Genomic DNA, 22333 nt, shown 5'->3' on the forward strand with positions numbered 1-22333 from the left:
AGCCAATGTGCACTAGTTCTGAGTGATGATTGCAGCCAATGTGTATTAGTTCTGAATGATGACTGCAGGCAATGTGTATTATTTCTGAATGATGATTACAGCCAATGTGTGGCAGTTCTGAATCTTGATTGCAGCCAATGTGTATTAGTTCTGAATGATGATTGCAGCCAATGTGCATTGGTTCTGAATGATGATTGCAGCCAATGTGCATTAGTTCTGAATGATGATTGCAGCCAATGTGTATTAGTCCTAAATGATGACTGCAGCCAATGTGCATTTGTTCCGATCGACGATTGCAGGCAATGTTTGGTAGTTCTGAATGATGTCTGCAGCCAATGTGCACTAGTTCTGAGTGATGATTGCAGCCAATGTGAGGTAGTTCTGAATGATGACTGCAGCCAATGTGTATTAGTTCTGAATAATGATAGCAGCCAATGTGTATTAGTTCTGAATGATGATTGCAGGCAATGTGTATTATTTCTGAATATTGATTGCAGCCAATGTGTAACTGTTCTGAATGATGATTGCAGCCAATGTGTGGTAATTCTGAATGATGATTGTAGCCATTGTGCATTAGTTCTGAATGATGATTGCAGCCAATGTGTATTAGTTCTGAATGATGATTGCAGCCAATGTGTATTAGTTCTGAATGATGATTGCAGCCAATGTGTATTAGTTCTGATTCATGATTGCAGCCAATGTGCATTGGTTCTGAATGACGACTGCAGACAATGTGTATTATTTCTGAACATTGATTGCAGCCAATGTGTAACTATTCTGAATGATGATTGCAGCCAATGTGTATTAGTTCTGAATGATGACTGCAGCCATTGTGCATTAGTTCTGAATGATGATTGCAGCCAATGTGTAGTAGTTTTGAATATTGATTGCAGCCAAAGTGTGTTACGTCTGAATGATGACAGCAGCAAATGTGCATTAGATCTGAATGATGATTGCAGCCAATGTTTGGTAGTTCTGCATGATGATTGCAGCCAATGTGCGGTAGTTCTGAATGATGATTGCAGCCAATGTGCATTAGTTCTGAATGATGATTGCAGCCAATATGTATGAGTTCAGAATGATGTATGCAGCCAATGTGTATTAGTTCTGAATGATGATTGCAGCCAATGTGTATTAGTTCTGAATGATTGCAGCCAATGTGTAATATTTCTGAATGATGACTGCAGCCAATATGTATTAGTTCTGAATGATGATTGCAGCCAATGTGCGGTAGTTCTGAATATTGATTGCAGCCAATGTGTATTATTTCTGAATAATGATTGCAGCCAATGTGTTGTAGTTCTGAATGATGGTTGCAGCCAACGTGCATTAGTTCTGAATATTGATTGCAGCCAATGTGTATTTGTTCTGAATGATGATTGCAGCCAGTGTGCATTAGTTCTGAATGATGATTGCAGCCAATGTTTTTTAGTTCTGAATGATGTCTGCAGCCAGTGTGTATTCGTTCTGAATGACTATTGCAGCCAATGTGCAGTAGTTCTGAATGATGATTGCAGCCAATGTGCAGTAGTTCTGAATGACTATTGCAGCCAATGTGCGGTAGTTCTGAATGATGATTGCAGCCAATGTGTGGTAGCTCTAAATGAGGCTTGTGATCAATATTGTGCATACAAATTAAGTCTTCTTGGAATTTTGCACTCGCAGTTCAAACCTTGTCCAAATAAATTGCACATCAGTTGCAGACGCAATTTACTGGTGCAAATGATCATTATGCTGGCCAATTGCACTCAATCAAAATGTTCCCTTCCCATCACCATAGATCAGTACGTTTCTGTAAAAAAATAAATGGTGTTAACCTTCCCCTGCAAATTAAGGTCTTGCACTTTTTATTGTCCTGTGCACAGCTGAATTTGAACACAGTGCAAATGATTCCAGAGGTGGGCTGACCTGGGTAAGATCTTTATTATACAGGTTTTAAAATGACAAGAACTGGATTAGGAAAATTGAATAGCTATGTAAAACATGTCAACTGGTACAGTAACCATAAAATGTATATTTAATGACAATTGAAATGTTATATTCATAATGTGAGTTGGGAGAAATAAAATTAATGCAGAGGCATCATCTGGTTAAAATGTACAAATACCAAGAATCCAAAGTTTGGACCACACGGCCAATTAAAGGAATGTAGTAACATCCGAAAACATATCACTACATTTGTGCATCTGCTATCAAAGTTATCGAGTGCATAGTAATTCTCTTAAAATAATCCTTCAGGATGTCATTGGCTGTACAGGAAGCAATCTGGAAATGCAACTGATTACTGCACATAGGTCAAAGTTACATGTATAAAAGCATTAAAAAAAGAAATCAGCAAGTGAAGTTAGACGTAAAGGACACTCTGGAATGGCTGTAAGCTCTGTCATTTTATCCTTTAAGGAACTAGTGACTGCATTTGTTGTGCTAACCCTACTGAAGTCCCTGTGTACATCTCAGGGCAAGGGCTAGTCTCTCACACGCTCGCAAGTTCAACATGATTGTGAATCATCAAACATGTTCCAGCAATGCTCCTGCAAGATGTAGCACAGCGAACGTCCATCTCTCACCAGTTCGCAGCACTGAGCTATTAATCTAGCAAGTACACTCAGCGATGCAAGGAATACCATCACTTCCAAGTATGCTGTGTGTACGTTTTGCCACATGAATTGCAGTCTGATTCGCATTGCTGGAAAGTTGGCTCATTTTTATCATCGGGGTACATGATAAGTATGTAGAACTCTAGCACAATTTCTTTAAATATATACTTTTCAGATGACATATTACATCACTAGGTTTTTTTTTAGAAAAAATCTTACAAGTCTATAAACTTAAACAAAGTAGTAATAAAAACAAATCAGCGCAATGGTGATACAAGGGTGGTGCAACAATATGCAAAATAAAAAGACAATTGCTTTTGGCAGCAATCCGACGTCACCGAGTGGCTCACAAACATGGCAATATGCAAGTATCTGGAGGGGTGGGGATGGGGGGGGGAGGGGAGAATAAGCAATACGAGTCTCAGTTTTATTACTTTGCAAGATTTTCAGCTGCAAACGACCTTCCTGTTCTCTGCCGAGCTGCGGCAACATCGACTGTAAATGTGCGGATGTTTGTTTGCGGAGGCTTATGCAAAAACTCCTTTGAAAGAAATTGGTGGGTCTTGCAGTAAAGGAAGGAGGCATTCACTCAATGCCGCTGTCTTTTAATGTGGTACAGGGACCAGACCGGACCGGACTTGACTACTTGAAATCCCTCAGATTTTGTTAACGTTGAAGAATTCAGCTGAACCGACAGGCAGGCAGGCGGGAGGGGGAAGACGATATTTGGGCGATAAGTAGCATTTTAGAGATGGTTCGCCATCAGTTGAACAATGACTATTATACAATACTAACATTCTGACATATTCAAAAAAAAAAGCCTCAATTAAATGCGGCGTCTCAAGATGAAGGGAAGGAGCCGGTTTTCCATGGCAAGGGAGCTAGGGCATGATAGTAGAAGACACCAGTTTCTGTAGATTGGCGATTCGGACTCTGGAAATCACCCAACATGGCAACTGGTAATGGCAATGGGAGAAGGGGAGGAGCACCCAATAGACGCAGAGTTTTTAATAACACAGCCGGTCACAGGTTGTCTCCTGGCTGATACTGAGGCTCTGTTGCAGTGAAGTAGTCCTCGAGGAAGGCCTGTAGATACTCAAAGGTAGGCCTCTCCTCTGGGTCTTTCTTCCAACACTGTATCATGAGCTCATGAAGGGAGCTGGGGCAGTCCTGTGGCGATGCCATCCTGTACCCACGCTCCACCTGCTCCAACACCTCACGATTATTCATACCTGATTGGGGACAGAGAGGGTGGTTAAAACAGTATTTAAGTTACTTATTAATTTACGTATATAGGCACACTATCAATTATGTTAAGTGTAATAAAGCATGGTCAAGAAATGATTTCCCATATATGTGAAGATTACATCTGATACCGTATCAATTTTGTTTATAAACAATTCCAACCATACCCCATCATCTCACCTTTAAGGGATGTGGCCATCGCTAGTAAGGCAGCATTTACTGCCCATCTCTAGTTGCGCTGAATGCATTAAGAGTCAAGGGCATGTAGTGTGGGACTGGAGTTACGTGTAGGCCAGACCATGTAGGGGTGGCAGGTTCCCTTCCCTGAAGGATATGCATCCAACAAGCCGGCAACTTTCATGGTCATTCATTTGGTGCCAGCCCACAAATTACCAGCTTGCCATGGTGGAATTTGAACTCTTGACCTCTGGGTGGTGAGTCATTAATCATCAGGCTAATCTACCCTGTACCACAGAAGTTATGTTTTACTTTTTTAAATAAAAAATTCATACTGAAAATGTAACTTTTTGCAAATACAGTTCCGCAACGAAAGTAGTTAGCTTTGTGGAATTTGTTCCAAACTGCTGCTCAGAACAAGATGGATTTTCTCAAGTTTTTAATGAGGGGAAAGGGGAAAGGCAAAGGATTGTGGTGGTGAGGTACACAAATTTATGGTACCACAGACCTGGAGGGCGGTGATCCAAAATCAACTGAAGAGATTTATATTCAAGGAAAAGAAATAAATCCACTCAGTGATTCCATTCCTATTCCGCCCCACAGGTGTCAGTAGCCCATTGTTACTCTGCGCATGTGTGAGCCTAGGTGGAGTCAGCAGCCCAGTGAGTGACGCAGGACACCCTTCAGTCACCCAACATCTACACACCAGGTGACCGTTGCAGTAGGAGTCAAGGGACAGCGATCAAGAGAGAGGATGCTGGCTTGTTTTTTTTTTTGCTACTCCTAGTCCATGGGACACAGAGACCCAACTGTCACATGCTCAATTGCCACAGACAGTGAGTTACTTCTATTTTCAAACTCGGAGTACGCATGAAGACACCAATAGCTGCAAGTACATAAATATTTCTATTTCTTTAGATTAAAAAAAATTCTTCCCTTACAACAGTGACTACACTTCAAAAGTACTTAGTTGGTTGTAAAGCACTTTGGGACGTCCGGTGGTTGTGAAAGACTATATAAATGCAAGTCTTTCTTTCTGTCTTTCATTTTCTGAATTTTGTACTCATTGGAGATCATCTCCGTCGGTGCTGTGCAATAGAACATTCTCAGCTTTTGGCATCCACGGTCAGCAGCAAGCACTCTGGGGAGCATTTTCAGATGGGTGGTGCGAACATGGTCTAATCTTTTGAATAATAGTGTTACCCAGCCTCTACCTTGTAGAGAGATATCCACTGGCTGCCCACTTGAGCACCGGGTGTATTTTATTGACCAGAGTAAGGCTGGGCGGTGACTGTTACAGGCTTGTACAAAATCTGCTGCAGTGATAACGGCAAAACAAAAAGCAAAACAATCTACTCGGTGCCACTGCCCCAGAAATATTTCAAATTCCCGTCCTTGAAACAGGAGGCACCTCATGCTCAGTGGGCAGGATTCCAGTTGTGTGAATTCTCAACAATTTAAGATGGGGTGTAATCACAGAAATCACAGAAACCCCACAGTGCAGATAGAGGCCATTTCGGCCCATCGAGCCTGCACTGACACATATCCCACCCGATCCCCCGTAACCCCTACACCAACACATATCCCACCCTATCCTCGTAACCCCACGTATTTAATCCCCCTAACACTAAGGGTCAATTTATCATAGCCAATCAACCTAACCTGCACATTTTTGGACTGTGGGAGGAAACCGGAGCACCCGGAGGAAACCCACGCAAACACGGGGAGAATGTGCAAACTCCACACAGACAGTCACCCGAGGCCGGATTTGAACCCGGGTCCCTGGCGCTGGGAGGCAACAGTGCTAACCACTATGCCACTATGCCACCAGCATTCTAGTCATTTCTAAAATAATGTTGTTCCAGCCCATTCTCTGCTCTTTCGCCTTCTGCTGGTGGTAGTCCTCACTCCAGGTGTAAAAAAACTAAACAGATAAGCACCACTGTGCAGCAATTCATTAAAACAGGTTTGTGTCAGCTTTGGCCCAGTGTCAGCACCCTAGTATCCGAGTCAGAAGGTTGTGGGTTCCTGTCCCACTCCAGAGACTTGAGTCCTGCACTGTCGAAGGCGCTGTCTTTCAGATCAGGCGTTAAACCGAGGCCCTGTCTGCCCTCTCAGGCGGATGTAAAAGATCCCATGGTGCCATTCCAAAGGAGTTCTCCCTGGTGTCCTGGCCAATATTTATCCCTCAGCCAGCAGCAAAAACAACCAAGATGATCCGGTCATCATACAATCATAGAATAGTTACAGCTCAGAAGGAGGCCATTCGGCCCGTCCCGGCTACTGCAAGAACACTTCAGCTAGTCCCACACCCACCCCGCTCATGTTTGTGGGATCTTGCTGTGCATAAATTGACTGCCACGTTGGCTGTCAAGTGCTTTGGGATGTCCTGAGGTCGTGAAAGGTGTTATAGAAATGCAAGTTTGTTCCTTCTTACTGCTGGGACTAGAAAACAGCCAGGGAACACCCAAAGGCAGATTCTCCCATTTGTCACCACGTGTGAAGGCAAGGTAAACGTTGCTTGTACTACGCTCTGAACAACGGACGGTATCTATGGCATCAAGCCAAGATTTAGCACTCCCCGATTTGTCCCTTGGAACACACTGGGAGTTTGAGGCCAGCCTTCACTAAGTGTGCGGTGAAAAAAAAACCTAAATGGTGAAGTTAGTTAGTGAACTAACATCTCTGGAATAACAACAGAAAATACTGGAAACACTCAGCAGGCCAGGCAGCATCCGTGGAGAGAGAAACAGAGTTAACGTTTCAGGTCTGTGACCCTTTGTCAGAACTGGAAAAAGTTAGAGATGTAACAGGTTTTAAGCAGGTGCAGAGGCAGGGAAAGGGGGGGCAGAGGGGAGGAAGGAACTAAAGGGACGGTCTGTGCTAGGATTGAAGGCAGGAGAGATTAAATGTTGCAAATGGGGATGGCAGAATCATCAAGGGATATGGCGATAGGGCCGATGAATGGAGTTGAGGCAGAAGATCAGCCATGATCTCATTGAATGGCGGAGCAGGCTCGAAGGGCCGAATGGCCGACTCCTATTTCTTATGCTCTTATGTAACAGCTGCCACCTGAAAAAATGGGGGAGGGGTTATAGTCTGAAATTGTTGAACTCATTGTTGAGTCCAGAAGGTTGTAAAGTGCCTAATCGAAAAATGAGGTGCTGGTCCTCGAGCTTATGTTGAGCTTCATTGGAACAGTGTAAGAGGCCGAGGACAGAGTGGGAGTGGAGCGGAGAATTAAAGTGACAAGCGACCGGAAACTCGGGGTCACCCTTACGGACCACATCTCTGAATATCAGCTTAGCATACAACACCCTCCTTTGTGGCGATCTTGGTGTGAATCAATCTATAAATATAATAAAGCACCGGCTGGGCCACTTACTCTTTACGCTGGGCTTGTTGTCCAAATTTCCTCCCCCCACAGCAGAGTTCAAAATGGCTATTAGTGCACAGAAAACTCTTCACCTCTAGTCTCACGTCTACTGCATCTGCCGAGTGTTTGCATTTCCCACACCAGCTATCCCATACTGTCTGTGGTTGCCAAGTCAGTACCGATATTATCGACAGTTTGCTGCTATTTGTGAATATGTTAGGAAACCTATTAAGACTCCTGAAGCTCATTCTGCTCACGATCCACTAGTTTTGGCCGTATTTGAATGCACATCCAACAGCTGGAAGTCACCTTCTAACCAACTTCATCTCTCAATGACAATAGTGGCTTTTGATCTTTAAAATCGATGAAAATCTTGTCTTTTTTGCGTCTGGTAAGATGGCAGTGTTAAAGAGCAGCCCTGCACACTTAAATGACCTTTTATAATTTAGAAAAACATAAAAACATTTTGAGCTGACATTCAGATCAAAAACCTGCCTCAAGGACTGACAATGGCCATTTTACATGTTACCTACATAAAGTGGAATTAACCTTAGCAACAAAGAGGTCCACAGACTTGAATCCAAAACTAATTTTGCAGAGTTGAAACATACAACTATCTCTACTGGAACTTTTCCTTTTAAAGAACCAATCGCTTTTTTTTTTTAAATAGCTGGTTTCAAATGTCTCTCAAGTTGTTATTTTTTGGAGAAAGAGTGCTTCAATTCTTCATTTGAAAATAGGCAGAAAATAGGACATCTTTTCAAGAGGAGGTTGAGTGACGGCAGTGCTGGTGGCTGAACACCCTGCTCCATCACACCAAGTCAGACGATTTATTCTCTGCAGTTCTTACCTGGATATGGCACTCTCCCCTTCGTCACCAGCTCTGTCAGTAGAATTCCAAAGGACCACACGTCTGACTTGATTGTGAACCTCCCGTACAATGCGGCTTCTGGTGCAGTCCATTTTATGGGAAATTTTGCACCTGGGGGGGAATAAGGCTTTCTTTAAAAAATTTTTTTTTTAAACCTGTATAAAAAACTGTTTCATGGGGTATTTTTGAGACAAGTTTGTTCCCCTTTTCTTTTTCTTGCCTGACACCTTGCAGCCAGGAGGCTGGGTATACAGTCTCCTTCCCAAGTAACTGGCTGCTAGGAGATGCCAGACACCACACGAGCACAACTCTTCACCTTGACTTTCCCTCTGCAGCACAGATTCCACTTACTGCCCCCTTCATTCAGCGTAGCTCATACTTTGGATCATAGTAGAATCGAGGCCTGCCAACAGTGGGGGAAGTGAGAAGAGTATTGACTGACTACACGCTTTTGGGGGGGGGGGGGGGGGGCAGGCGGGGGAAAGGAAGGGCAGTGCCCATCCAAGGCCTGGCAGCACTGGCTATTAAGCTTCTAAAAGATCTCTGCAAACACTCAATTCAGGAAGCATGTCCGTCAGTGATAGTTGTGTGCGCAACTGAATATGTGCGCGAGTGAGAGTGTGAGGAAAATGCAGTCTCAGGTTGCTATGCTTTCTGAAGTAAAATTAAATTAATAGCTTTAATTTTAAAGTTTAGTTGAAAATCTATTCAAATTCACTGTATTCCAATCATTTTCAAAAACACAAAAAACAAAATAAAGAACGAACTTGCATTTATATCACGCCTTTTACAACCTCAGGACGGCCCAAGATGCTTTATAGCTTTTGCAGTGAAGTCTGACACTTCAGTTTAGTACTCACTCAGCCTAGATTAAATGCTCAAATCACTGGAGTGGGACTTGAACCAACAACCTTCTGACAGAGACAAGAGTGTTACCACTGAACCAAGGCTGACCCCTTAAATACAGTTGACACTTTCACTGAGCAAAGTAGAATATTTTAATTCAAACTAAAACAAAAGTTACAGCAGGTGTGTAATCAGCACAGTCTGTCTTATCGGAACATAAGGAACAGGACTAGACCATTCAGCCCCTTGAGCCTCAATTAGAGCATGCTTGATCTGTACCTCAACTCCCACTTACCTCCCTTTGCTCCATATCTCTCGATAACCTTATCCAACCAAAATCCATAGATCTCAGTCTTGAAAGCTCCAATTGTCCTAGAAATTTTGGGGGTGGGGGGGTGGGGAGAATCCTTTCAATCCCTTTTAACATTTTAAATACCTTGATCAGATCACCGCTCAATCTTCTAAACTCAAGGGAATACAAGCCAAATTTATGCAACCTGTCCTCATAATTTAACCCTTTAACCCCCGGTATCAGTCTGGTGAATCCGCATTGCGCCACCTCCATGGTCATAATATCCTTCCCGAGGTGTAGTACCCAAAACTGAACGCAGTACTCCAGGTCGGGTCTGGCCAAGGGTCTGTACAACTGAAGCGTAAGGAACATAGGGCCAGGAATAGGCCATTCAGCCCTTCCAGCCTGCTCTGCCATTCAATTAGATCATGGCTGATCTGTATCTTAACTCCTCTACCAATTAGGGATGGCCAATAAATGCTGGCCTTGCCGGCGACGCCCAAATCCCGTGAACGATACCCTTGCCGAACAAAAATCTATCAATCTCAGTTTTGAAATTTTCAATTGACCCCAGCCTCAACAGCTTTCTGGGGGAGGGAGCTCCAGATTTCCACTACCCTGTATGTGAAGAAGGGCTTCCTGACATCACCCTGAACGGCCTAGCTCTAATTTTAAGGTTATGCCCCTTTGTTCTGAACTCCCCACCAGAGGAAATAGTTTCCCTCTCTCTACCCTATCATAATCATCTTAAATACCTCAATTACATCACCCCTTAATCCTCTCTATTGGAGGGAATACAAGCCTAGTCTATACAACCTGCCCTCATAATTTAACCCCTTTAGCCCGGTATAATTCTGGTGAATCTGTGCTGCATCCCCGCCGAGGCTAAACTAACCTTCCCAAGGTGCGGTGCCCAGAACTGAACACACTACTCCAGCTGCAGTCTAACCAGAGCTCTGTAAAATTGTAGCAGAACTTTCACTCCTTTGTATTCCATCCCTCTCGAGAAGACGACTAACATTCCATTAGTCTTTATAATTATTTTTAATACCGGTCCACTAGTTTTTAGCGATTTCTATACATGGACCCCCAAATCACTCTGCTTCTTCACAGTTCCTAACTTCTCTTCATTTAGAACCGACTCTGATCTCTTCTTAGGTCCAAAGTGGATGACCTTGCACTTTCCCACATTGAACTCCATCTGCCACAGTTTTGGCCACTCACTTAATCCATCAGCATCCCTTTGCAACTTTCTGCTCCCATCTACACTACTTACTGTGCCACCTTGTGTTGTCAGCAAACTTGGATATATGGCTCTCTACTCCTTCATCCGAATCATTAATAAATATGGTGAGAAGTTGAAGCCCTGAGAACAGATCCCTGGTGAACACCATTAGTCACACCCCGCCAATCAGAGTACGTACCCTTCATTCCCACTCTCTGTCTCCTACCTCCCAACCAATTTCCAATCCAAGTCAAACGATTACCTCAAATTAATATAAGATGGTCACCAAGAAATCCAATAGGGAATTCAGAAGAAACTTCTTTACCCAGAGAGTGGTGAGAATGTGGAACTCGCTACCATAGGGAGTGGTTGAAGCGAATAGTACAGATGCATTTAAGGGGCGGTTAGATAAGCATATGAGGGAGAAGGAATAGAGGGTTACGCTGATAGAGTTAGATGAGGAAAGACGGGAGGAGGCTCGATTGGAGCATGAACGCCGGCATGGACTGGTTGGGCCAAATGACCTGTTTCTGTGCCGTATATCCTACGTAATCCTATGTAAAATTCCGTGCGCTCTCATTTTTGCTACTAATCTTTTGTGTGGAACCTCACTGAATGCCTTCTGGAAGTCCATATAGATAACTTCCATTGACATTCCTGTGTCTACCTTCGTGACCTCAAAAAATTCAACAAGATGAGTCAGACCTGACTTACCCTTAAAGCCATGCTGGCTCTCTCTGATCAGCTCATATTTGTCCAAATGCTCAGTCACTCTATCCCTAATTACAGATTCTAGTAGCTTTCCCACAACTGACATTAAACTGACAGGCCTGTAGTTTCCTGGTTCTCCTCTCCCACGCTTCTTAAATAATGGAGTGATGTTAGCAAGTATCAACATATATACTGAAACAAGAGAGCTTTGAAACATTATGACCAACACTTCTGCAATTTCCTCACCTACTGTTAAGACTTGCAGTGGAAGATGTTATGTGCAACAGGTCTCTCTTTCTCCATCACTCTCGCACATGTACTGCCTCTCGGTTTCTTGCTTATTTTGTTTTTAAAAAAGCACTATATAACCTTTAGCTGAATAAAAAGCATTTGAAATTTATCCTCCATCTTTTCTTCAAATCATTTTGAAAAACAACTAGTTACTGATTGAGACTGAAGAGAAGCACAGCATCAGTTGGGCTGCTACTGATGTATCTACGTGCACACTGCCTGTACTCTGATTGCAAAATCTTCCTTTGGCTAAAAATATCATGGAAGGAGCCCCGGGGGTTGGGGGGGCGGGGCAGGTGATGCTGCGCAAGCGTCAAACCCCCACATCTTCAGCAATTTGAGGTCCAGGCTATTTTAACTCGGGCATAATTTACAACAACAACTTGTATTTATATAGCACCTTTAACATAGTAAAACATCCCAAGGCGCTTCATAGGAGTGTTATAAAACAAAAAATTTGACACCGAGCCAGACGAGGACAAATTAGGGCTGGTGACCAAAAGCTTGGTCAAAGAGGTAGGTTTTAAGGAGCGTCTTAAAAGGAGGAAAGAGGTAGCGAGGCGGACAGGTTTAGGCAGGGAATTCCAGAGCTTAGGGCCCAGGCAACAGAAGGCATGGCCACCAATGGTTGAGCGATTATAATCAGGGATCTTCAAGAGGGCAGAATTAGAGGAGTGCAGATAGCTCGGGGGGGGTTGTGGGGCTGAAGGAGATTACAGAGATAGGGAGGGGCGAGGCCAGGGAGGGATTTGAAAACAAGGATGAGAATTTTGAAATCGAGGCGCTGCTTAACCAGGATCCAATGTAGGTCAGCGAGCACAGGGGAGATGGGCGAACGGGACTTGGTGTGAGTTAGGACACGGGCAGCCGAGTTTTGGATGACCGAGTTTACGTAGGGTGGAATGTGGGAGGCCAGCCAGGAGTGCATTGGAATAGTCAAGTCTAGAGGCAACAAAGGCATGGATGAGGGTTTCAGCAGCGGATGAGCTGAGGCAAGGGCGGAGACTGGCGATGTTATGGAGGTGGAAATAAGCGGTCTTTGTTATGCCGCGAATATGTGGGCGGAAGCTCATTACGGGGTCAAATATGACACCAAGGTTGCAAACAGTGTGGTTCAGCCTCAGACCTTTTAGGGCCTCTGCTACTTTATTGACAGATTTTACTGAGCGCGCAGTTGCACTTAAAATGCCAATGGGGTCCTCTCATGACGTCATAGGACCCCAATTTGCATGCAATAATGAGGCTCTTACCCGAGTCAGGCAGGCGCCTCAGCTGCCTAAAAGAGCCCTGTTAAGGTGTCAGAGGACGGGAATGTGGTGGTAAGGTTTTGGCGGCTCCCACTGGGAGGGTTAGGCTAAAATCTTCCCCAAAGCTCCGGGCAAAAAAGTCCAAGCCCAGATTGTCACAAGAAGCTGACGTCGTCAAATGAAAGCTTTAATGAAGGTATTAAACTACACAACAGACAATCCTATGGATAAATGTAGTCATGTTACTGTGAAACATATATTTTTGGATATTTTCACTTTGTTTAAAACCTCATTTTGAGCATTAGAAATTTGAGAGAGAAAAACAGCAGACATTTTTTTTGAAAAAAAGTGTCTCGAGTGATTCGATCTTTGCTTAATTGGTAATGTTACAAATACAGGTCTTGCGGTTCAGCGGTGTCAGCTGCTCCCATAAATGGATCCCATGGCCCTTATGTGCTGGAGTAAACTCACACTAATACAATGGCCCAGAAATTACGGGTCCCAACGCGTGAGTATGCACGGGGTACTCACGCGTGGACCCGATGGAAGTGCCGGTTTCTTGCATGCATTGCGCATGCGCGAGAAACCGGCACTTCCGTTCCTCTGAACGAAGGGGTTCAGAGGTCGAACGCGTGCGCGCGGGAGTCTGCGCGTGCGCTTTGAACTTAATTTTTTTTTTTTTAAACAGGTTTTTCCATGAGGGTAAGTCTTTAGATTTTAGAAATGTAAAAACCAGGCGTAAGGCCTGCATTTTAAAAGGTAAGTGGTCAATTAATTAAAATTAAAACATTTTTTCCACAGGTTTATTATTTTTATAAATACTTTAAAGCAAGGTAAGTTTATTTTTAGCCCCGTTTTTTTATAAAAATTTTTTCAAAAATTTAAATTATTGTTTAAAATAGTTATTTAATGTAATTTATAGTTTATTTAAAAAGTGTGATTTTTTTTAAAAATGTATTTGAAGGTTTACTGTTATTTTGGGGCCCGTATATTCATAAGTTCAGACAGGTCTTCCTGTCAATCTTATGAATGGGCTTTTCCCTCCTCTGATTGGCTGCCCATGGCTCACGTGATCCCAGGGGACGCATCGCACTAACTACGCCCCTGGGACACGCAAGCACAGCGTGCCGGTAGCTGGGCCAGGCCCCGGAGCGGAATTCCACGGGAGCCCAGAGCTCAACTGCCGGTGCGCAAGGTAAGTGCAGGTTGGGGGCTTGCACCCGCGGGAAGCCCCCGACCCGAATTTCTGGGCCAATATCTACTTGTATGATCTATTAGACACGCACACTGTTTCCCATCTTACAGTGAATGTGTTACCTTTTCCAGGTGTTTATGACACCGATAGTGATGACCTTGTTGCAAATGTCATACATTATTTTGCCACTTTTGTATGCTAAAATCCCAAATACCTTTTAAGAAGGTAATCTACTGCAGCCATCAGCCAAAGGGTGACTCCCCCATTTATAATGACAATGGTGCTCTCAAAGTTCCATCTGGCAGTGCTGCACCAATCAATATTTACCAGATGCATTACCCAAACCTCGCCCTCAAACCTAACGAGCGTGCCTACTGCAAATGACACGAGAAGTGGAAAATCACAAGGCTTTTTACTTGCTGAATGTTGGAGAGTTGTTTAAATGAGACAGGTGGCCAAACAACTGTTGGACTGCATTTTGTCTGGAGGTCGCCTCAACTGGCAACCTGAAGACACACGGCCAATGTGTGTTTTGAAAGGTTTTCATATTTTAAAACAATTAACAATTTGCATTAAAAAAAGGTGAATTCCACTTTAGAAATGTATTTAAAACAATATTTTTATGGACTACTCAGTAACAGAATATCACCTTTCATAAAACCAACGGAAAATGTCATGACGTCAGCCACGGGACCGCCCAAGCAGCCTCCGAACTGACTAGACCTATATTCGATGTTCTCCTGTAGTTATCCGTTAAACTCTGTTAGTTTTCATTAAACCTCGTTTATTTGATCGCCTGAGTGGACCTCAGTCTTTTGGATAGGAACTAGACATTCCTACAAGGTCACGATTTTGTTGTCTGACTTTTGATAATTGGCAAGAAAGGGTTAATTCATTCACTCGGTTGCTTTTGCAGATTTTGATGGGAAGTGGATAGTGTAAGTGCTAATCTAATCAGAACTGATTGATGCAAGAGAGTGCGGTGTCTCAAACTTAGGCATCATTAACTCCTCAGCATAAACTGGGTGGTAAACCCCAGATGGTTCCTTGACGAGGAATTAAGGTGAAAGGTTAAAAGATTCGTCTGGTGCCGATGAATATTCTCGTCAGGGCATTGCCCAGACCGTGACCATTCACACATGTTGTTTTTATTCCGTTCATACTGGCTCCAATTATCTTCACTGAGAACCAAAATTACTAAAGACCACGGAATAATCGTATTTTATGTGCAACGGAAAAAAAAAGTTTAGATTTGATATCAAACAAAAGGCGTTGCTGAATAAAAGCTTCAGTTAAAAATCGAGCAGCGGGTCCATCTGCTGCCGGAGTTTAATCTATCCGCTGAATCACGCACAGCAGGGCAGAATCCAAAAGGAGCACTGCTCATTTGCCATTAGGATTCCTGCTCTGCAAGCTCCTGTGCTCAGCAAAATATATTTTATTTAGTTTTTTCCCCAAACGTATTGGCCAAAACTTTGATCAAATGATAACACCACATTATTAAATATTGCATAGGCGATTCTTCTCTGCTTCTTAGGCAGTCCCTCGGAACCGAGGATGACTTGCTTCCACATTAAAAATGAGTTCTCAGGTGACTGATGAGTCCAATGCGGGACCTACAGTCTCTGTCACAGGTGGGGCAGACAGTGGTTGAAGGGGCGGGTGGGTGGGGTGCTTGGGTTGACGTGCGCTCCTTGTGCTTGGCTTCCACTTGCTCCTGGCGAAGAGACTCGAGGTGTTCAGCGCCTTCCCGGATGGTTCTCCTCCACTTTGTGCGGTCTTGGGCCAGGGATTCCCAGGTGTCAGTGGGAATGTTGCACTTTTTCACCACAGACTCAATTCACGTACGGACCGGGGTCAAGCAAGGCTGTGTCATCGCACCAACGCTCTACTCGATCTTCCTTGCTGCAATGCTCCATCTCACCCTCAGTAAGCTCCCCGCTGGAGTGGAGCTAATTTACAGAACAAACTGGAAACTGTTCAACATCCGTCGCCTCCAGTCCAGATCCAAAGGTCGTCCCATCCTCTGTCGTCGAATTACAGTATGCAGATGACGCTTGCGTCTGCACTCACTCAGAGGTCGAACTCCAAACCATCGTCAACATCTTCACTGAAGCGTACGAGAGCATAGGCGATTAAATGCAGGATGAGGCCCTACTGCCTTACACCTCAACCCAATTAACAAATCATTATATCTTCGTCTGATATTATCCCAAAGTCAACACACCTAAACTATGAACGCATTGTTATATTAAAGTTGATACTTGTTCTCCACATCATCTGGTTATTTGAGCTTCACTCATGGTTTCTGCTCATTTTTCACTGATTTATAATATACTGCAGATGACTGGCGAAGAACCAGTTCCATTCCCCAATTGGAAAAACCGTAGGTTTCAACATCGTCCCAACAATGCCGACAAAATATTTTCTTTTTCTCATCAGTTTTCTACACTCTTCTGAATCCTCTCCTTGCCAGATATCCCGACACCCACACTTCCAGCAGGGGTCACTGGACAATGATCAGGAGCAGGAATCCTGACGCACTTCCTTCTCCCAAATGTACGAGTGCTGAAGAAGCCCCTACCCCACTCTGGCAGAGATCAGCACAGACCTGGGATGTAACCTGGGACCTTCCAGTTTTGTGCACTCAGCTGGTCACTGGACAAGTTTGCTGAACCATCACGAAGCATTGTTCGAAGTTATCGTCCACTGCAGGATTACCCACTACCTGTTTTGTTGACAGTTACAGTCCCAATCTCTCCTCATATATATTGATATTCTAACTGGGGCTCTAGCTGACAGCTACATGTGTGTTGGGGTGAGGGGGGGGTGCGGTAGATGGACGGTATGTAAGGTAAGCTGCAACCCTTTTCAAAGGGTGCTGTCAGAATCTGTAGGGTTATCGCACGTGTTGGTAACAGTTACCGCATCCTGTAAGAAACATAGAAAACTAGGAGCAGGAGTAGGCCATTCGGCCCTTCGAGCCTGCTCCGCCATTCAATATGATCATGGCTGAACCTCTATCTCAGTAAGGTCCATTTGAATCTTACGGACCAGTTCCAACACCTATTGTATTTTTGGCAAGGGCATTACATGATAATTATCCAAAAAAAAGGACAGACTTGCATTTCTATAGCGCCTTTCACCACCTCAGGACGTCCCAAAGCGCTTTACAACCAATGAAGCACTTTTGAAGTGTAGTCACTGTTGTAATGCAAGGAAAACCTAACCCTCAGTGATAGAACAATTACATTTTTTTTTTAAAAAGGTGATATAACTTTGCACTCAGGATTGCAGTATTAAAATAACATTTTTCAATATAAACAAGCTTGGAGTCTGTGTGCGAGACACAACGGGCAAGATGCAAATGCATAAATAACCCACCTTGACGAGCTGTGTACTCATTGTCCTCAATCAATCTTGCTAATCCAAAGTCAGCAATCTTGCACACCAGATTGTCTCCAACCAGAATATTGGCCGATCGCAGGTCCCTGTGGATGTAGTTCATCCTCTCAATGTAGGCCATACCCGCTGCAACCTGTTCCAACCCAGGGCAAAAAATAGTTATTGAATGAAGTTGTGGGAAAAGTCCACTAAAGTAGTAGTTTGGGAGTTCTGTTCACTCCTCACCTGCGCTGCCATATCCACTAGGTTGGGCAACTTCAAGACTCTTCCTTCTCCATCTTTGAGGAAATCTAACAGGCTTCCTGAAATATGAGGTGAGAATGTGTTAAATCAGTAAAGTCACAGCTAAGTGCTAACTTGCACACGGAAGTACTGAATCAGTGTCTGTGCAATTTGAATAATGTTAATAGTTGAACACATCTATAACATTGTCTTCCAGTGAAATTCACAGTGGTATTAGAATCCGACAGCTTTACAGGAAGACCAGACACTTGCCCACATAGACCATGGACTACAGTCTGGTTACCAAATTCAAGCTTTACTGTAAGAAACGCAACTGGATTTCTAAATGGGTTAACACGGCTTTCACGGATCTGATGTCTCCACCCTTAGATGTGCTCTTGCTTGTTTGCATCGCTGGTGCAGTGACACTGAAGGACTGGCTTTTGTTTTAAAAAGATAGTTTCTTGTCTCCCTCCCTACACAAACCAATGAAGATGTGTCCTTTTGCTTCATCAGCTTCTCACAATAGCAAAGGAAATAACCCAATCTGGGATGTGTGATTTAACGTCAAACGTCCACAATGAAATGGTAAGGAGGTGGTGCTCCCTCGATGGGTTCAATGGGTAAATGCACTGTCCGATGGGGTACTGAGTCATACAGAGCCAGAAAGTGCATGGTTCAATTACCCTGATCCCCGCTGTGCCCACTGATCTCAGCAGGGCAGTGGCAAAGGTGCTAAACTTTGTAAAGTGTCATGCACCCATCACAAGTGAGCAGAATTCCTACAGCCTGGTGCTCATAAACCCCCCTCCTTGCAAATGTAAGGAATTTATTACCCAGCCTAAATGAAACTGACAAAGGCCAGGAGACTCTTAATGAAATAAGCAAACAGGGAAGTTGTAAAATGGCACAACTTCACCTGATGTTTGAGAGTCTTAATATGCAAATAAAAAGCTGTATAACTTTTGCTGCTCCAGTGTTTTGTACTGTTAATTAATGGCCCTTGTAATACAATGGCTGCAAATATTGTCGTAAATAGGTTTTACCACTTTTGAGACTGGTCTTTAGTGAATTAGCAAATTGTCCTCTCAACAGAAACCTGGGTTTGAACTTGCCCACTCATGATGATTGTGTACAACATTTAAAGGCAGTCTGTATTGGTGTTCTCACAGAATCACAGAAACCCCACAGTGCAGATAGAGGCCATTCGGCCCATCGAGCCTGCACCGACACATATCCCACCCGATCCCCGTAACCCCTACACCAACACATATCCCACTCTATCCCCGTAACCCCACGTATTTAATCCCCCTAACACTAAGGGTCAATTTATCATAGCCAATCAACCTAACCCGCACATCTTTGGACTGAGTAAGTAGAGCCTAGAACCTTTTTATACAACATCATACAATTTTCTTTCACTAAGTTGCAAAATGGAAGACAAGTGCTTTTTGCTCAGAGAGCAATTAAAGTAACAATACTTTGCTGGGTAGTGCCTATGGCACATTGTTAGACCAAAAAATACTGTGTGTGCCAAAAACAAGGAGGCTATTCTGTATCAGGAAGTCAATACCACTTCATCTGCCAAAATATAATGACAATATTTTGATGAGGAAGAGGAATATATATAGCTATAGGGAGAGAGAGCAGGGCAGTGGGTGTAGTTTTCAATTGTTCTGGCAAAAAGACAGCACAGACACGATGGGCCAAATGGTCTCCTTCTGTTCTGTAAACCTCTATGGTTCAGTGACGGCCTGGCTGCTGCAAAGAAATTGCATTGCAAAAAGAAAATACATCCTTATAATCCGGAGACATTCTTGGCGTTTTCAGTTTTAACTTGTTGCACCTCGATACACGAATGGTCAATTGGTGCTCCTTATGGATAATCTTTGGATAGCATTGGAGACCGAGTGCCAAGAACTATGGACACTGTCTTCAATCATGCAGCTTTGAATATTGTATTGAAGTAACAGTATTGTACTGAACTTCAGTTATGTGGATAGACTGGAGAAGCTGGGGTTATTCTCCTTAGAGCAGAGAAGGTGGAGAGGAGATTTGATAGAGGTGTTCAAATTCATGAGGGGTCTAGACAGAGTAGATAGAGAGAAACTGTTCCCGTCGGCAGAAGGGTCGCGAACCAGAGGTCACAGATTTAAGGTGATTGGCAGAAGAACCAAAGGTGACATGAGGAAAAACTTTTTTTTTTAATGCAGCGAGTGGTTAGGATCTGGAATGCACTGCCTGACAGGGTGGTGGAGGCAGATTCAATCGTGGCTTTCAAAAGGGAATTGGATAAGTACCTGAAGGAAAAAAAATTGCAGGACCACAGGGAAAGGGCGGAGGAGTGGGACTAGCTGAAGTGCTCTTGCAGAGAGCCGGCACGAGCTCGACGGGCCGAACGGCCTCCTTCTGTGCTGTAGCCATTCTATGATTCTATGATATCCTGTGCCGTTGCCCATGGTGCATTGCAGGATATGCAGTTTTACCAACAATATATTATGAATGCCAGTGATTTACACCGCTTAAATAAGTCAAAGGCATTTTTATTGTGGGAATATTAATGCCTTGAATTCCATGATTATTTATATATTTGAATGAAAGCAACCCACCATCATCTTCTCATAGCAACTAGGGATGGGCAATAAATGACATCCTTGCCAGTGACACCCACACCCTGAGAATGAATTAAAAAAATCATGTAATAAAAAAAGAATGAGAGGCACACCTAACCCCTTTAAAGGTCTTAAGTAGGAAATTACAAATTTGATAATCAACTAATCATGTTATCGGTTTTGTATAAGTCAGGAGTAAATTGTCTGGATCTCAAAACTGTACAACCTGAATGAAGTAGATAGTCATCACTATTTGCCTGAACTATGTGCCCGTGCGTAGTGTCTGTATTTGTGCAGTTTGATGACAGTTTTAGCCACAGCCCCGGTTACAGTTCGGACTTTAACCCCAGCACCTTTGCTCCTGTATATTGAGCTTTATTCGTGCTGGGGTTCAGTAGACTAGTTGCAGTGACAAAAAGAGGCTTTGCCCTTGGGATCTCCATTTTCAACAGTGCGCGGGTGGTGAAGCTGGGAGGCCCAACACTGCCCAGCCAAAGTGGATTTGTTCCCAGCCAATGTTCACAGATGGTGAGCTGGGAGGAAACCACTACCAGAGCAGTAAAACAAAGGCAGATCGAACACACTCTGCATGGGAGGCACTTTTACTAGTAAAGGACAAATGGAAAAATCTATTGAGTGCTGGAGATTTAGCAAACTCGGCCGATGTGTTCATTGCTCATTTTGAACTGGAGGATTTTTTTGGTTCTTTTTTTACAACTAGATGATCACAATTACCCCGTACATCACTGTGAAGGTCTATAAAAAGTATTACTCATGCTCATTTTGCACATTAGGTCTGGTCGTTCTCTCTATTTTTTCTATGTATAGAGCACTATAGAGTACTTTCTGAAGGCCCTTCTTATCTAGTGCAGATTTAATGACTTTACTGCAATCACAGCAATGGTCTGATGCCAGTCATACAGTATTGGCTTTTTCCCTTTGACAGGAGAGTGGGGGAGGAATATAATTTCACTTTGTCACGCGACCGGCATTTCTACTTTCTTTCACTGGGACGCAAATATATATATTGAATTAGTTTTCTCCCTCTGGCCTGTGCCAGTTCCTGACTGCGCGACTCTCAGCAATTTGTCAATTCTACTGGTGGTCTGAATGTCCTCAAGGTGACCCCTTGAGATTTGTCCCTCTGATTCGCCTCCCCTTCCACGCGGGGAAATTCCACGCCTCCCGCCGACAGTATGGCCATTGGCATCGATTTAATGGTCTTGAACCCGTGCCCTGAATCGCCTCGCACTGCGTCGACATGATGTACGGTGACAGCGTTCTCAAAGCGGAAGTGGCAACGAGCTTTAATTGTGGCGGGGAGAGGCTCAGTGGTTTAGTTGCCACAAGAGGCGCCCTGCCGTGCACCCCCGTTTTTAACAAGGGCAAAGGTGGTAAAGCTGGGAGGACCAACACTGCCCAGCAGGAGGGGATCTCTCAATCAAGCAATCACCAATCAATCAAAACGGATGGTAGAAAAGAACTACTCAGGCCAGTTGGTAAAGGAAGTACCATGAAGGATCTATTGTCAAGAGACACAGTAGAGAAATAATGAAAGAAATTCAGTTTTCCACTTCAGTAGTCATCAAAGATGAGCAAAACTAATCGTTGAATTGCTTGCTTTGACAGATTTCCAAGGTTTGCCAGTGACCTTATAAAACTGCTTATGGCAGCACTGTGTAGTTATCCACCTTAAGTGCTTAAGTACAGCCATTTGAGACCAATGAAATGGATTATTTAATGTGCTGGGGCTCTGTGCTATTTGCTTGCAGCTATTTGGTTTAACCCTTGGGAAGTATTTCCTCGCAGCCTTCACAATCCGTTCAGGTTTCCCGACACGCGATTTCCCTTTTATTTTGTAGAAGGGTGAGCGAGTGGTACCGGTGCTGGGGAATAGATTACGCCCATTCTATCTGATGATGGTATTGTGCAGCCTCTTGTTAGATCGGGTAAAGCTTTCTCTGTACTGTCCCGGTGATGGGCTAGATTTTCTACCTGATGGGGGTAGTAATGCTCTCTGT

General features: G+C 43.7%; 1 protein-coding gene across 16 annotated transcripts in view; it reads right to left on the bottom strand.

The window, feature by feature from the left end:
• Positions 1 to 1908: 1908 nt before the first annotated feature.
• fynb (FYN proto-oncogene, Src family tyrosine kinase b) overlaps positions 1909 to 22333 on the bottom strand; it is a 278988-nt gene continuing 258563 nt past the window's right edge. For all 16 annotated transcript variants that reach the window (XM_085997844.1, XM_085997842.1, XM_085997839.1 and 13 more), the window contains 4 exons: positions 17704 to 17780; positions 17458 to 17611; positions 8246 to 8377; positions 1909 to 3829 (listed from right to left, as the gene is read on the bottom strand). In XM_085997844.1, coding sequence (XP_085853970.1) covers positions 3621 to 3829; positions 8246 to 8377; positions 17458 to 17611; positions 17704 to 17780 — 572 coding nt within the window. In that variant the 3' untranslated portion in view covers positions 1909 to 3620. The remainder of the gene's footprint in view (positions 3830 to 8245; positions 8378 to 17457; positions 17612 to 17703; positions 17781 to 22333) is intronic.

This window comes from Somniosus microcephalus, chromosome 9 (genome assembly GCF_052327205.1).
Source record: "Somniosus microcephalus isolate GS21.2 chromosome 9, FLI_Smic_1.0, whole genome shotgun sequence".
NCBI lineage: Eukaryota > Metazoa > Chordata > Chondrichthyes > Squaliformes > Somniosidae > Somniosus > Somniosus microcephalus.